This window comes from Camelus ferus, chromosome 7 (genome assembly GCF_009834535.1).
Source record: "Camelus ferus isolate YT-003-E chromosome 7, BCGSAC_Cfer_1.0, whole genome shotgun sequence".
Lineage (NCBI taxonomy): Eukaryota > Metazoa > Chordata > Mammalia > Artiodactyla > Camelidae > Camelus > Camelus ferus.
In genome coordinates this window covers 1,583,405-1,597,638 of record NC_045702.1, presented here as the reverse complement: position 1 = coordinate 1,597,638, position 14,234 = coordinate 1,583,405, and the positions used below count along the sequence as shown (strand labels likewise).

At 46.5% G+C, this 14,234-nt stretch overlaps 1 protein-coding gene across 3 annotated transcripts in view; it reads right to left on the bottom strand.

Moving 5' to 3' along the window:
* LMBR1 (limb development membrane protein 1) overlaps positions 1-3,453 on the bottom strand; it is a 122,427-nt gene extending 118,974 nt beyond the window's left edge. For all 3 annotated transcript variants that reach the window (XM_032482996.1, XM_032482998.1, XM_032482999.1), the window contains exon 1: positions 3,194-3,453. In XM_032482996.1, coding sequence (XP_032338887.1) covers positions 3,194-3,259 — 66 coding nt within the window. In that variant the 5' untranslated portion in view covers positions 3,260-3,453. The remainder of the gene's footprint in view (positions 1-3,193) is intronic.
* Between the last annotated feature and the right edge of the window lie 10,781 nt (positions 3,454-14,234).

Here is a 14,234-nt window from a genome sequence, read left to right as displayed (position 1 = left end):
CATAGGATTACCATGTGATCCAGCAATTCCAATTCTGGATATCTATCTAAAAGAACTGAAAGCAAGGTCTGAAATAAACACTCATATACCCATGTTCAAAGCAGCACTATTCACAGTAGTCAGGAAACAACCTAAACGCACTCTGACAGATGAATGGATAAGCAAAATGTGATATGCACATACAATGGAATATTATCCAATCTTAAAAAGGAAGGAAAATCTGACACATGCTTCAACATGGATGAAACTTGAAAACATTATGCTAAGTGAAATAAGCCAGACACAAAAGGACAAATATTTTTTGACTCCACTTACATGAGATACCTGGAACAGTAAAATTCAGAGAGACAGAAAGTAGAATGGTGATTACCAGGAGCTGGAAGGAGAGGAACGGGGAGTTACTGATCAAAGGGGACAATTTCAGTCTGGAATGATAAGTTGGCTCTGGAGATGGAGAGTAGTGATGGTTGCAAAACAGTGTGAATGTACTTAATGTCACCGAACCACACACTTAAAAATGGTAAATTGTATGTTATGTATATTTTATCTTTTTGGCAAAACCAAAGAAGAGTTGAATAATTAAAAGAATTGGCAACGAGTCCTAGAGAAAAACCAAGCATTTATATTAACTGTTGTTAAGTATGAATAATTTGAGGAAGGAATGCCAGAGACTGGAAACTCACTAAGCTTGGTCACTGCCTGCGCTGGTTAGGCAGAGGGTGGAGTATACCCACCATCCGAGGGCAGTGGTCCAGGAGAAGTGGGGGTGAGGAGGAGCAGAACTAAGGAATTCTAAAATCAGTGATAAAACTGGGTTGTTTCTTGAGTAGTAAACAAAAGTAATATAGCTCCTGGCTACTATAACATGGGTTCCTTTCTCAACCCAAATGACAGAATATACGATTAATTTAAAATAAAGCCAAAAATAAATAGACCAATGGAACAGCATAGAGCCTGAAAGTAAACCCCATAAATATATCGTTACCTAATTTGTGACTAAGGTCCTAAATGGTGCCGAAGTGACTGGACATCCATGTGCAAAAAATACATATGACTCCTACTTCACAACATACACAAAAAATAAATTCCAGACGAACTTCAGGTTTAAATGGGAAGAGTAAATCAACAAAGAACTTAGAGAAAAGCACAAAAGAACATTTTCATAACCTTGGAATAAAAAAAGGTCTCTTAAACGGGACATAAAAAATACTGATAATAAAAAAATTCTGATAAAGTGAACTATATTAAAATTTAAAGTTTCCACTCATTAGAAGATAGCATTAAGGGAAAAGGCATCTACAAAATGAAAAAAAATTTTAATATATATACATATATACATGACCAAGGTATCATATCCAGAAAACATAAAGAACTTTTACAAATCAGTATTAAAAAGATAAACAAGTTTAGAAATGGGAAAAAGACTTGAAGATGCTTCACAAAAGATTTCCAAATGGCCAATAAACATATGAAAAGGGAAATGCAAATAAAATCTCTTGTGCAATAAATACCATGACACACTTACTAGAATGGCTAAAATTAAAAAAAAAATACTAAGTGTTGTACAGATGGGAAGCAAATCACACCTCTCCTACAGTGCTGGTGGGAGTGGAAATTGGTACCACACACTTTGGCAAACTGTTTAAAAGTATCTACTAAAGATGAACGCACAACCTATACCCTAGAGGTTCCATTCCAAGGTACAGACCTAACAGAAATGCATACACATGTTCACCAAAAGACACGCAGAATACTTGTAGCTAAAACCTGAAAACTACTAAAGAGCCTGCCAACAGTAAACTAAAAATAAGCTGTGCTACAGTCATAACTGCAGCACCAAGAGTGAATTACAATCACCTACAACACGGGGGGATCTCATAAGCATTAAGTGAAAGAAACCAGGCACAGAAGAGTGCATCCTGCAAGGTCCCATTTACACAAACGTCCAAAACTAAGCTAATCTATTAAAGCCAGGACAGTGGTCACTGTTGGTGGAGTGGAGAGTAACTGGCCAGGGAAAAAGGGAGAGGGCCTCTGGGATGCTTCTAATACTGTGTCTCTCCATCTGTGTTCAGGATTACACAGGTGTGCTTAGTCTCATGTGCTTCAAGCTATACACGTAAGATTAGATGCTTCTGTTTATTTTTGCTTCAATTAAAATAACACAAGAAACTAGATTTAATATCTTGTGATAACTTTTAATGAAAAAGAATATGAAAACAAATATATGCATGTATATGCATGACTGGGACACTGTGCTGTACACCAGAAACTGACGCACTGTAACTGACTGTACTTTAGCTAAAAAAATAAAATAAAATAAAAATTTTAAAAATTAAACTAAATATGCTGTATCAAATTCCACCAGTTCAGACTTTGTATCTCTTTATCCCAAAGTGTGACTTGGCAAAGTGATTCTCAGTTTTCAAGATCAATAACTACACAAACTAGGAAATTCTCCATCAGAATTTTTTTCACCTAGAACCAAAACTGAATTCGAGAGAAGTTAGTTAGAAGGAGAGGGGTGTAAATCCAAATACATAAAGTTTATATATTTTATTATACTGTCATGAAAGAGCAACCATAACGTGTTCTCGTGCATCATTAAGAGGTAAAAACACTGAAGATTTCCAAGGCCAAGCCAGCTTCCTGACCCCTGCCAGCGTCACAGAACAAACGGGGACCGAGAAAGGATGACTTCCTGCAGAAGTTGCTCCAGAGCACAAAGGGCTTGGCTCAGGCCCTCAGTCCCGTCGGCCGCCGGTCTTCACGGCCAACACGGAGGGTTTCCAACCCAGCACGAGCGGGCGGCGGGCGGGCGGCGGGCGCGGGGCGGAAAGGTGCGCGCCGACTCGGACGACGCGAGCGGCCGCGCTGCGGGTGCCCGCCTCCCCGCGGCGCGGGGGACCGAGCCCCGCCCTCCCCCGGCGCCCGCCCGAGACCTCCCGGGGACCGCCGACACCTGCTCGTACACCCGGCTGCCTGCCGGGGCCGCCAGCCGCGTCGGGGAAGAGCTCGGGATGACGAGGGCGCGGGCGGCCCCGAAGCGCTCCAGGGGGCGGGGGACAGGTGGCCGCCCGAACGGCGCGCGCGCCCAGGACGGACAGCAGGTGGGTGCAGGGCGGGAGGCGGCGGGAGGCGGCGGGAGGGGGCGGGGACCGCGGGGCCGGGCGGCCGGGCGCGGGGCGCTCACCGTGGACTCCCGCACTTGGCTGTGGAAGTGCTGCTCCCGCGCCGACACCTCGTCCTGCCCTTCCATCCTCCTTCATGCCCGCCGCCGCGCCGCCCGCGTCCGCGCGCTCCGCCGCACCATCGCCCGCGGGCCCACACGGCAGCGGGCGGACAGCCGGCAGCTGCAGGGCCGCGACCACAACCCCAGCCGCTACCTCAGCCGTCGCCTCAGGAGAAGCCGCTCGGGCTGCGGAGGGCGGGCGCCGCTCGGGGCGGGGCCGAGGCCGGGCTTGACGTCAGAGGAAGGCGCCTCGCGTCAGAGGAGCGCGCCGCGGTGCCCGAGGGGCCGGGGCGGGGGCGGGGCCTGGAGGGGTGGAGTCGGCTGGCCCCGGGGCGGGGCTTAGGGCCGCGCCCCCAGGGGCCTGAGACGGCGTGAGGCTGCGGGATTCCGGCCCGGAGCCCTGGGACGAGCTGGCGTGTGCGGTCGGGTCGCCCGGCGCGTTCTCGCGCGCGTGGGGGTGAAATATGGAGGTGGGCGGGCCGGGCCACCTGATGAACAGGAGTCCGCCTTTTAAGGCAGCTGCGGTCAGTGCCCCTCACCCGGCACCTGCCCGGTCTGCGGGGCACTTGGGCAGAGTCCAGCAGGTGGCCTCCGGCGGAGACTGTCACTCCGCCAAAGTAAGTAAAAGGTCGGAAACCCGTCCTTTCAGGACGCGCTTTGGGCGGAAACCTGGCTTCCCTGGGCCTGATAAGGTCTTGGGCTTCCCCACCTGGAAACGTCCATGGCCCTGAGTGTGAGGCCCTTGCCAGATCCAAGGGCAGCGCTGTTCTGGGGCGACTCCGTGACCCTCCTGAGACCTTCCACCGGACTTTGTTTTGGGGACTGCCAAACATGCGAAACACTAATTCACCCCCGTTCTGCATTAAGTATCCTTTTTGTTTGTGTGGGGCTTTTTGGCAATAAAAACGAATTTGAAGGAATATTTACCATTTTACTTTTGGACTTTTTGGCTATAAGAAAGTCACTTTAATTGCTATTGGCTGTGATGTTTTGGCATCTCTGAGAATTCTTAGGAAGCAAGAAAATCTACAAACTGCTTTCAAATTACGTTTATGATATATATTAATTTAGATTTTGCAGTACCTTTTGTGATTTTGAATTAAAAATTTTTTCACCACTCAAGCTTTTTTTTATGGCCCCTGAAAAGCTTATAGGCCCCCAAATACTGTGCCTATGATGGCTTATGCCAGAAAGTGTTGGTGGTGTGGACTTGGAGATCATGAGGCATGTTCTGAGCCAGGACTCCTGCTGCTGTAGGCTGATAAGAAAGCAGGAGTAACTTCCAACCTGTTAAATTCAGTGTACTTCTTTATTTTTTGAAAGTCTCAGAGCCCTAAGAACCAGGGAAAGACAAAGAAGTATCTTTTTTCCTGAACACCCAGCTTCAGAGCTGGGTTAAATACCTGCCTGAAATGACCTGGATAATTTCTGGGGTGATCTCTCCAAGGCAGACGGTAATCAGATCCAGTTCTAAGATGTGTGGCATTTTTCCACACATATCCCAGAAAGTGGATGCATATGGCATTTCTGATCTTTCTAACCCAACACTCCAACCAACTGGACCTTTTTATTCTCTTACATGCAGCTGTCTATAGAGGTTCACCCACAGTTGATCTTAATTGTTTCTGTCTTTGGTACTTAGAACACTTAGCCCAGGCTAGTAGACCTCAAAAATGGCCACAGGCTTGTCCGTATACTCACCCCTTTGCCTTGTGGCTTTGCCCCTCCTCCCATCAAGGAGTGGAGCCGATTTTCCACCCCTGGGATCTGGGCCTGGACATGTGACCTGCTTTGGCCAAAGGAATATTAGAACATAGGAAGCTATTGAGAAGTGCTGTGCCTTAGGACTTGTCCCTTCTTGTCGCCCATGGGCACCCTCCAACTGCCACCGTGCAGAAAAGTCCCACACCAGCTGGAGGTAGGTGACCCAGTTACCTCTGTTACCCCAGCTGACATTGTCTTTTCTGCATCCCCCAATACATGGTTTGTTCTCCCCTGCTGTAAGCAATGCAACACAGTTATTCTCATTAAATATAGAATAAAATCAGACTCCTTAACTGACATTGAGAACCTTGACTTTTGGGCCCCACTCTGCCCTTCCAACTGTGCTAACCATTTCTCTCCCTAAGGAGCTCTTTCTCCAACCCTCAGTGCCTTCCCATTGCCAAGGCCCAGAACTTGTACCCATCCCAACCCCCTTCCCTCCTGTTCAGATTCAGTGCTACCATTCTTCCATGTCTACACCAAGATATTCCTTCTCCACAAAGTCTTGCCTGACAGTTCCAGTCTCCTCATTCACTCATTGATTTAAAACTGCGGGCACACAGTGGAAAGAGGACTGCTTCCATCCCTGCTCTGGTGAAGCTTCCAGTCCAGGAGTTACACGGAAAGCTTACAGCCGTTCATCGGACACTTAACACACACATCCTTATATCTTACATGTCAACATTCCCTGTATATGTGTCTGTCCGCAGGGTGCAAGTTCTTGAAGGTCTAGAGTATCGCCTCCTGCATCTTGTAGACTTCTGTGTCCTTCCCGCAGTAGCTGTTAGAATGCCTTGCCCAAAGTAGACACGTAACAAGTACGTACTGGTCAAAAGATTGGTTGCTCTGAGAAATTTCCCAAAAATGTCTTCAAGCTTCAGTGAGTCTTCAAATTTCTATGCCTATATAGATAATGGTACAGATGTTGCCAGTGTTTCCAACAATATGGCTCTGGCAAAATTCAACATTTGTGATAAAAGCTCTTCAGAAGGTGGGCATAGGGGGAGCATACCTCAATATAAAAAAGCCATATATGACCGTCCCACAGCTAACATCACACTCAACGGTGAAAAACTGAAAGCATTTCCTCCAAGATCAGGAACAAGACAAGGATGCCCTCTCTCGCCGCTTTCATTCGACATAGTTTTGGAAGTCCTAGCCACAGCAATCAGAGAAGGAAAAGAAACAAAAGGATTCCAAACTGGAAAAGACTACCAACACTAAGACTCGTATGTCCCAGGTGAGACGGCCGCTGGTTCCTGTGCGGCTGTTGCACTATTGTGTCGTGCCTTTGAAGCCGCCTGAAGTCAGCGTGGTCCCGTTCACTTCACTAGGCCTCACTCTGATTCTCCAAGGTTCAATGAGTTCAAAGTTTTCAGACAAAAGGACATAGAGACCAATTTTTTTCTCTTTATGCCCTATACAAAACCAAGCCAAGCAATGTTCAGATGTTACCCAAATTCCTTCCAGCCTCCGTCAAAGGGCCTTTTCCCCCTTTATTCAAATACTCACAGCAAGAGATATAAACAAGTAACAGTCTGGAAACAGCCCAGCTGTCCATCCACAGTGGAAAGCATCAACAAATTCTGGTGTGTTCATATAATGGAATATTACCCGGGGGTGAAAAGTCTATGAACTGCAGCTGTAAGCAACAAAGTGGATGAGTCTCTAAAACAGCGTTGAGCAAAAAAATAATCACAGAAGAAAACATACCGTATGATTCCACTTACATAAAGTTCAGAACCTAAATGGGATATTACTTAGGGATACAGACGTGTGGTAGAGTTATAAAGGAAAGCGGTGGAGTGATAAACCTCTAAGAAAGGAGATCGGAGAAGAGATTGGACAGAGGCATTCAGAGGACTGCAAAGAGAATGACAGTGCTCGTTTCTTAACCCTGGGGGGCCAGGGTGTGGTTCACCACGCCTGTGTTACTCCTTACATATCATAACTGTTGCATGAACCGTGTCTACACAGTACTTAAAAAAGGAATTGTTTTAAGAAGCACCACTGGGGGAGGGTGTAGCTCAGTGGTAGAGTGTGTGCTCAGCATGCACAAGGTCCTGGGTCCAATCCCATGTACCACGATTAAAGATAAATAAATAAACCTAATTACCTCCCCAAACAAACAAACAAACAAATTTTTAAAAACCACATAAAGCTAAAAAAAATTAAAAAAAAAAAGAAGCACCACTGTTTGGTAGCCTAACCAGTGGGTTCTCTGCCTCAACTTGCCACTTGCTAAAGGGGGTACCTTAGAGCAGAGTAAACACTAAGCAAGGATTCGGCAAACCAGGTTCCAGCTCTGCCATGGGTGACCTTTTGGGTCTCATTTAAGTTAATGATTCCTAAGGTTCTTTCCAGCACACACCAAAAAATCTGTTTACAGTCTTAAAAATTAATTTGGAAACTTTCCACGCAAACCCACGTTTCTGCTGGAGCTTCGCGGGCCAGAGGAAGAGAGAACAGGCACCAGCTACTTAGCTCCAAGCCTGGAGCCATCCTGAATTCCGTGCGGCCCCTCACATCAGGCCGCCTTCCTTCACCAAGAACTGTCAGCTCTCCCACCCCAGCAGGTCTAGAACCAGCCACTTCTCAGGCCCTCACTGCTGTCTCCAGGTCCCAGCCACCTCATCCCTCAGGTGGCCCCCGGCCTGTCTCCCTGCATCCGCTCTTCCCAGCCCCTCGTCTGCCCCCGCCAGCCCAGCATCAGTCAGGTTTTCCCCCCTAGAGCTCCCCATCCCACTTAGAATCAAACACTAACCCCTCACGGAGACCAGCAGGAACCCAGGACCACCCCACCCACCTTTCCAGCCTCCTGCCCGTCCCGCCACATTGCCTTTGTCCTTCCATCTCTCTGCCCAGAATGCTCCCCCTGGACCACAGCTGCCCCTTCTCACTTCCATTGCAGCGTGAATGTTGTCAACTCAGAGAGGCCACCACGGACTCCTGTGGCTACAGCGGCCACCTGCACCCAACCCACGTGCTCGCTCACTTCACCTGGTTTTATTTTCTGCGGGACCCTGCGAAGTAGGTAGTGCCAGCTCCGCTTCACCATTGTAGATGCCGGGGCTTGAAGAGGGTGAGCAGCCGGACCGGGGTCAGGTAGCCCGCATTCGAGCCCCGCTCCGCTGACTCACTCACGCTTGTCTGCCCACAGTACTGGGCTCCTCGCCAAGCAGTAGAACCAAAACCCGGCTTCGTCGTGGTTGACAGAGAGGAAAACCCCCAGGTCCCTCTGCTGGGGGTTCTGCCCTAACCACCCACCTCCCTTCCCTCTAAATTCATCTGCCCTCGTTTGTGGCCTGAGCATGTACTTGGGTTAACTGTGCGCTCAGGCACACCAGTAAGTACATTCCCCGCTGCCCCCGAGCTGTCCCCGTTAAATGAGTGAGCATCTGCGAGCCAAGGAGACGAGTAAGTCCCCCTGCGGTTCTGTCTCCCGGGTCTTTTCCCAGCCTTGGTACTAAGTGGCTGGAGGCCGCAGTGCAGAAGCTGTCTGACTGCGGAGGTGTTCTCTTTGCAGAACCAGCTCCTAAACTGCTCCAGGAAAGGGCCCTGAGACCTTCAGAAAGTGGATGTGGAACTTTCAACATTTTACACTAGCTTTTAAATACATTTTTATTGCAGTAGAGTCAGTTTACAATGTGTCTATTTCTGGTGCACAGCACAATACTTCCGTCATACATATACACACATATATTCATTTTCCCATCCTTTTTCACCATAAGTTACTACAAGATACCCCTTTCCCACAATAGTTGGGAGAGTCCTCCCGCTTGTTAGCATATGAAATTAGCCGGCTCATAAAAACTGGCCACCCTGACACCCTGGGGCCTCTTGCCTTCTGAATAAATCTTCTTACGCTTTACCATGCCAGCCTCTTGAATTCTTTCCCACGTGAAGCCAGGGCCCCTCATTTGGCGGGGCTCGTCCCAGGGACTTGCCCAAGACCTGGGACATGGCCACCCTGTGGCATCCCATTTTCCTGCAACAAGTCCATTGAGAATGTCCCCTTGGTTCCACGCTACTGTTTCCTGGTTACTCACTCTCAAATGTTTGTTTTTCCAGATGAACTTTGATATCATTTGTTGTTACCTCTAAACCCCCCAAATCCTCTCTGTCTTTAATTGGAATTGAGTTAGGGAGAACTGGCATTTTGTACAACGTGTGAATCTCCTCGTCTAGAACAAGGACTATCTTTGTATCTAAGTGAACTGACATCTTTCTATCAGCTCTTGGCTCTTGGATTGCAAGCCACATCCAGCAGCCAGAAATGTGAAATGTTTCTCTAAGATTCCTCCCTCTCTCCAGACTTCTCAGGGCAGGGCAGATCACGCCCAGGTAGGCAGCCTTTCTGCACAGTGAACACAGTCCACTATCAGAGCAGATGCCTCCTTGAAGAGCTGGCTCCCAGCGGTTGGCTGTGCTGGGCGGTACCTCTGCCAAGCGTTACTTAAGGAGCTGGAAGGGTTGATCTGTGTAGCTTATAAACCTTGACAGAAATATCTCGGCCACCTTTATGGGCTCCTGGGCTGTGGCATTCCTAAACATCCTGCTACTAATGTTCCCCTTTTACAGCATTTTTAAACCAATTTTCAAGTGAGTGTCATAAAATCACTCTATCCAGGAAGTCAGCCCCATCATCTCCAGGACATAAACTTTAAAAGCAAGATGTAAAATGCTGTTGGGATGGCCTGACTGGCTTGCACACTGTGCTCAGGTGTAGGTTTATGAGCAAATCATTAGGACATAAAGAGCCACATCAGGGAACTGACGGAAGAAGTCTCACAGGTTGTTGGAGCCCGTTAGGTCGTGTGACAAACTGGAGGACAGAGAAATTACTGTCATTAGCAGGGCTTGCAAATTTCCAAAGAGCTTTCCTCCTGGGGACGTTTCCATGGCTGTAAAACATCGGGACAAACGCCACACAAAACAGCCTGAGACCCCGGGGTGGCCTCGCGTTTTATTGTGACGGGTGGCACGGTGGACTTTCTAGCTGTCATCGTGGTCTTCTTGTGCATTTCTCTCGTCTCCCTAAGTATCGATGCTCTAAGGGCAGGGCCTGCAGTTTTTCTCTCCGCACCTGGTGTGGTCCTCAGGGTGCTTCTCCGGAAAGGCTTACTGTAGATGATGACCCCAGAGGTCACAGACAGGAACAGGCTCATAGAGATGCCTGCTTGTCCCCTCGCCAAGAAATCTTCAAATGAGGCAGACGTTCAATGCAAGGACCACAAACAAGTGTTGCTTTGGAAAATGCCTCATTATCCTGACACTTGTCTGATGGGAGCAGTGGTACCTGGGCTTCAGTGTCAGAAAACAGAAGGCGGGGGCCCCTCTCCGGTCAAGGCTGGCACTCTGGCGGAAGGCGTGAGCACCCCCCCACCCCCTGCCACACTCTGCGGCTGGTCCTCCGTGGGGAGGGATGTTCTGAGGAGGAGAAGAGCTAGGGGGCAGCAGTGCCACATGGAAGGCTCCCTCACGCGCTGGCCAGCGGCTGCATTCCTCCAGGACCCCGCGGGGCTCCTCTGATCCCTGGAGCCATCAATCTCTCCCTCCTTGCTGGGCGCTGGGTTTCCAGCACAGGAGCCCATCACGAATCAGAGGACTGGCTAATTTTGCGCCACAGATGACGCTACGTATCCTACTTATCTTTACACTTAATTTGTCCTTGACCATGGACTTCGCCCGGATCTTAGGGCAGTAACTTTTAGTGGAGTCAACCGACAAGGTTACAGAAGAAAGAAGCTGAGGCTGGGAGGGGTGAGTGCTCCAGGGTCTGGCTCCTGGCTCGTCCTTCACGCCCCTCAGGTCCTCCCAAGGTGAGAAAAGCTTAATAAGCTGGAGAATGGGCCTTAAAATGAGACTCTATCCTAATTTATTACTGGTTCCCAAACTGGCCCTAAAAAATTTTATCACTATATTTTACTTTTATGTGGTATTTTGATTTTTTTTTCTTAATGGAGGGACTGGGAATTGAACCCAGACCCTTGTGTATGCTAAGCATGCACTCTACCACTGAGCTACTCCCACCCCCTTGTAGGTAGAGAACACATATGTTTGGTTTTTTATTTGTTGGTTTGTTTAACGGAGGCACTGGGGCTTGAACCCAGGACCTCTTGCATGCTAAGCACACGCTCTGCCACTGAGCTGCGCCCTCCCCAATGATGTAGGTATTTTGTGGCTTAGAAAGCACACGCTATCCATTATTTAAATTAGCAATAACCCCACAAGATAAATTAAGGTTGTCAACCCTTTTTAACAGATGAGGAACTGAAATATAATGAGGTAAAAAAGAACACACTCAGGCTTGCATAGTTAGTAAACGACAGAGGCCGTTCCGCACTTCAGATCTCCGTTCCGGGTCGAGAGCTCTCTCTCCCACTCTGTGCAGCCCTCCCGGAGGAGGGGCATGTTAGACACAGATACAGACAGAGATGCAGCGATGGACAGACAGGGGCAGATGCAGAATAATCACAGCTGCGGACGTGAGTGTAGGTATTAGAGGGTGGTTGTGGTTTTGACGTGGGCGTGAGTATGTACGGTGACGGTTATCGATGGAAAGGTGAATACAGTTACAAAGACACGACAAGAGACAGAGACAGAGACAAAGCCCCCCTGCCAGCTGGCCAAGGTAAACGTTCTCATGTGAAGCTAGAACCCCCCAAGTCTGGATACTCTAGCTCCTGCTCATTCCCTTCGATCCGCAGAGGGTCTTCTCTAAGGGAGATGATAGCGTAGAAATGGTGTCTGCCAAGCTGGAGAGTTCTGGGACTGCTGGTTCCATATAGCGAAAGGGATGATCAAATGTCCCTTCTGTCGTTCCTCAAAATCAGCTTTTAATGTATTTAGATAATTTTGGAGCTTCCTGGGTCAGTCTGGGATGTTAGTTTACACACAGCCCTACTTTGTCTTTATATGTCTGAGGATAAAAGGTGAAACTCAAAGAAAAAAATGACCAGTAAAAATATTTGTTATATTTTTTACTATTATAAAATTAATCGTATTTTAAGAGTTCCAATACATTTCTAACTGTGGTAGATTTTAAGGTAATTATGTGTCTCTTCAGTGATATATTTGCTATCAACTTATTGCATAAAAGGATTGCTTGTGAATTCAAGATTATTTTTAGATTTATAGCCCTTTCAAGTGAAAGAGAGGTTTTTCAGGAGTACTTCCGATTTCCAGTGTCTGGTGAATTTTCCATTTGCCATCAATAATCCCCTGTACAGAAATTCTTCTTCATATAAATCCAGGCTGACACTCCTATAATGCACCGTGCAAAGGAGTGCTCTTAGGGCAAGAAATAATCTGTGTGAATTATGTCAGAGCAGCACGTGGAAAACACTCATCCCGCAATTTATGAATTCAGATGCTCCCAGAATGTATTTTGTATTCTAAAGAGATGTAGGTGTGTTTATATTCATAGGCTGTCTTGATAAATGTTTATTGTAGGTGCTGTGAAAACTGCTGATTTGAAAAAATATTTTTGTAATTTTTTTTTTGGCCTACCTCTAGTATTTATTACTCACATTATCAAAATTGTTTGGCTCTATTACCCAGTCTGAGGTCGTTTTGGTTGTTTTGATTTTTCCAATGTAAAGACTTTGTTAAAAGCATCAGGTGAAACCTGAGTTGCTTTCTCTGCAGCTGTGATCGGAGCCCCGGTCTCGGTGTAAGCTCTTCCCTGCTGCCTGGGTTCAGTCTGCCCAGGAGGGATTTGGAAAAGACTGGGTAAGCAGCAGAGATCCAGTGAAAAATATTATAGTAGCTAACGTTAAATTGTGTCCTGCTGTGCTGTGCTGCGTTGCTGCGCGGCTGTGACGTGCAGGCTCGTGTTATGGATTGTATCACATTGTTACGTTGTGTTGCTTTAGACTATAGAGCTGTGGCTGCAGTGCGGACAGGTAATAGTTTTGTTTGAGTTGAGGCTGGAGTAAGTGTTTAGATGGGTACCCACTGTCGACACTGCCTGCATTCACTGGACACTTGCTATTTACTTTCTGTTCTATGACTTTGTCATGAAAATATGGGTTTTGATTTGTTTATTTGGCTGCGTTAAACATCGAAGGCCAAGACCTCAACACTGACCCAGGCTCCTATGTAGGAGTGCGTGGGTGGGGTGTGTTCTTGAAGATCTCAAGGAGCTGGGACTCTGTAATCTTAGTAACCAGTTCCGCTGTCTGAGCTGCTGAGTCATCAGCCTTTATTTACACGAATGTAGAAGCTGGCAAATGCTCTCATTCCCCCTTTAAGATTATCTGCTCAGTTCTTTTTTATTGTTTTTTTTTTTTTTTTTTTTTAATGGAGGGACCAGGGATTGAACCCGGGGCCTCATGTGTTTAGTACTAAGCATGTGCTCTACCACTATACCACCCCACCCTGACTCAGTTCTTCTTACAATGTCTGTGATGTTTGTCTCGCTTAGCTCCTGGCCTGTATCTGGGAGTGGAATTGAATGGAATTTGAATAACAATGGCAAGAAAAAGCTTGTAAATAAACACGTAGCATTAACTGAGGAATTATTTTTGAATGTCACATAGCCATTTTCTGTTATCAGGTCATTGACAAGAAACCATATGTCATTCTTTTTCTGAAAGATTGTTTCAGAAGCATTAGAAGTCCAAGTAGGAATAAATCAGATTAATTCTCAAAATTTGCAGGGATAAACTTTATTCTGAAATCATAAATGTTCTCTTCTAATTAAATTCAAACATGGTTATACACCAGAAACTAACACAACATTGTAAATCAACTATATTTCAATTTTTTAAAAAAATTCAACTCAGCCATAAAAAAAGGATAAAATAATGCCATTTGCTGCAACATGGGTGGACCTGGAGATCATCATTTTAAGTGAAGTAAGCGAGAAAGAAAAAGAAAAATACCATATGATATCACTTATATGCGGACTCTAAAAAAAAAAAAAAAACAAGGACACAAATGAACTTATTTACAAAACAGAAACAGACTCACATAGAAAACAGACTTATGGTTACCCAGGGGAAAGGGGTGGGAAGGGATAAATTGGGATTTCGAGATTTGCAGATACAAACTACCATATATAAAATAGGTAAACAACCAGTCTCGACTACAGGGCAATATCTTGTAATAACCTATAACGAAAAAGAATATGAAAAGAAATATGTGTGTATATGTATGACTGAAACATTATGCTGTACACCAGAAATTGACGTAACATTGTAAACTGACTAGACTTCAATTAAAAAAGAAAATC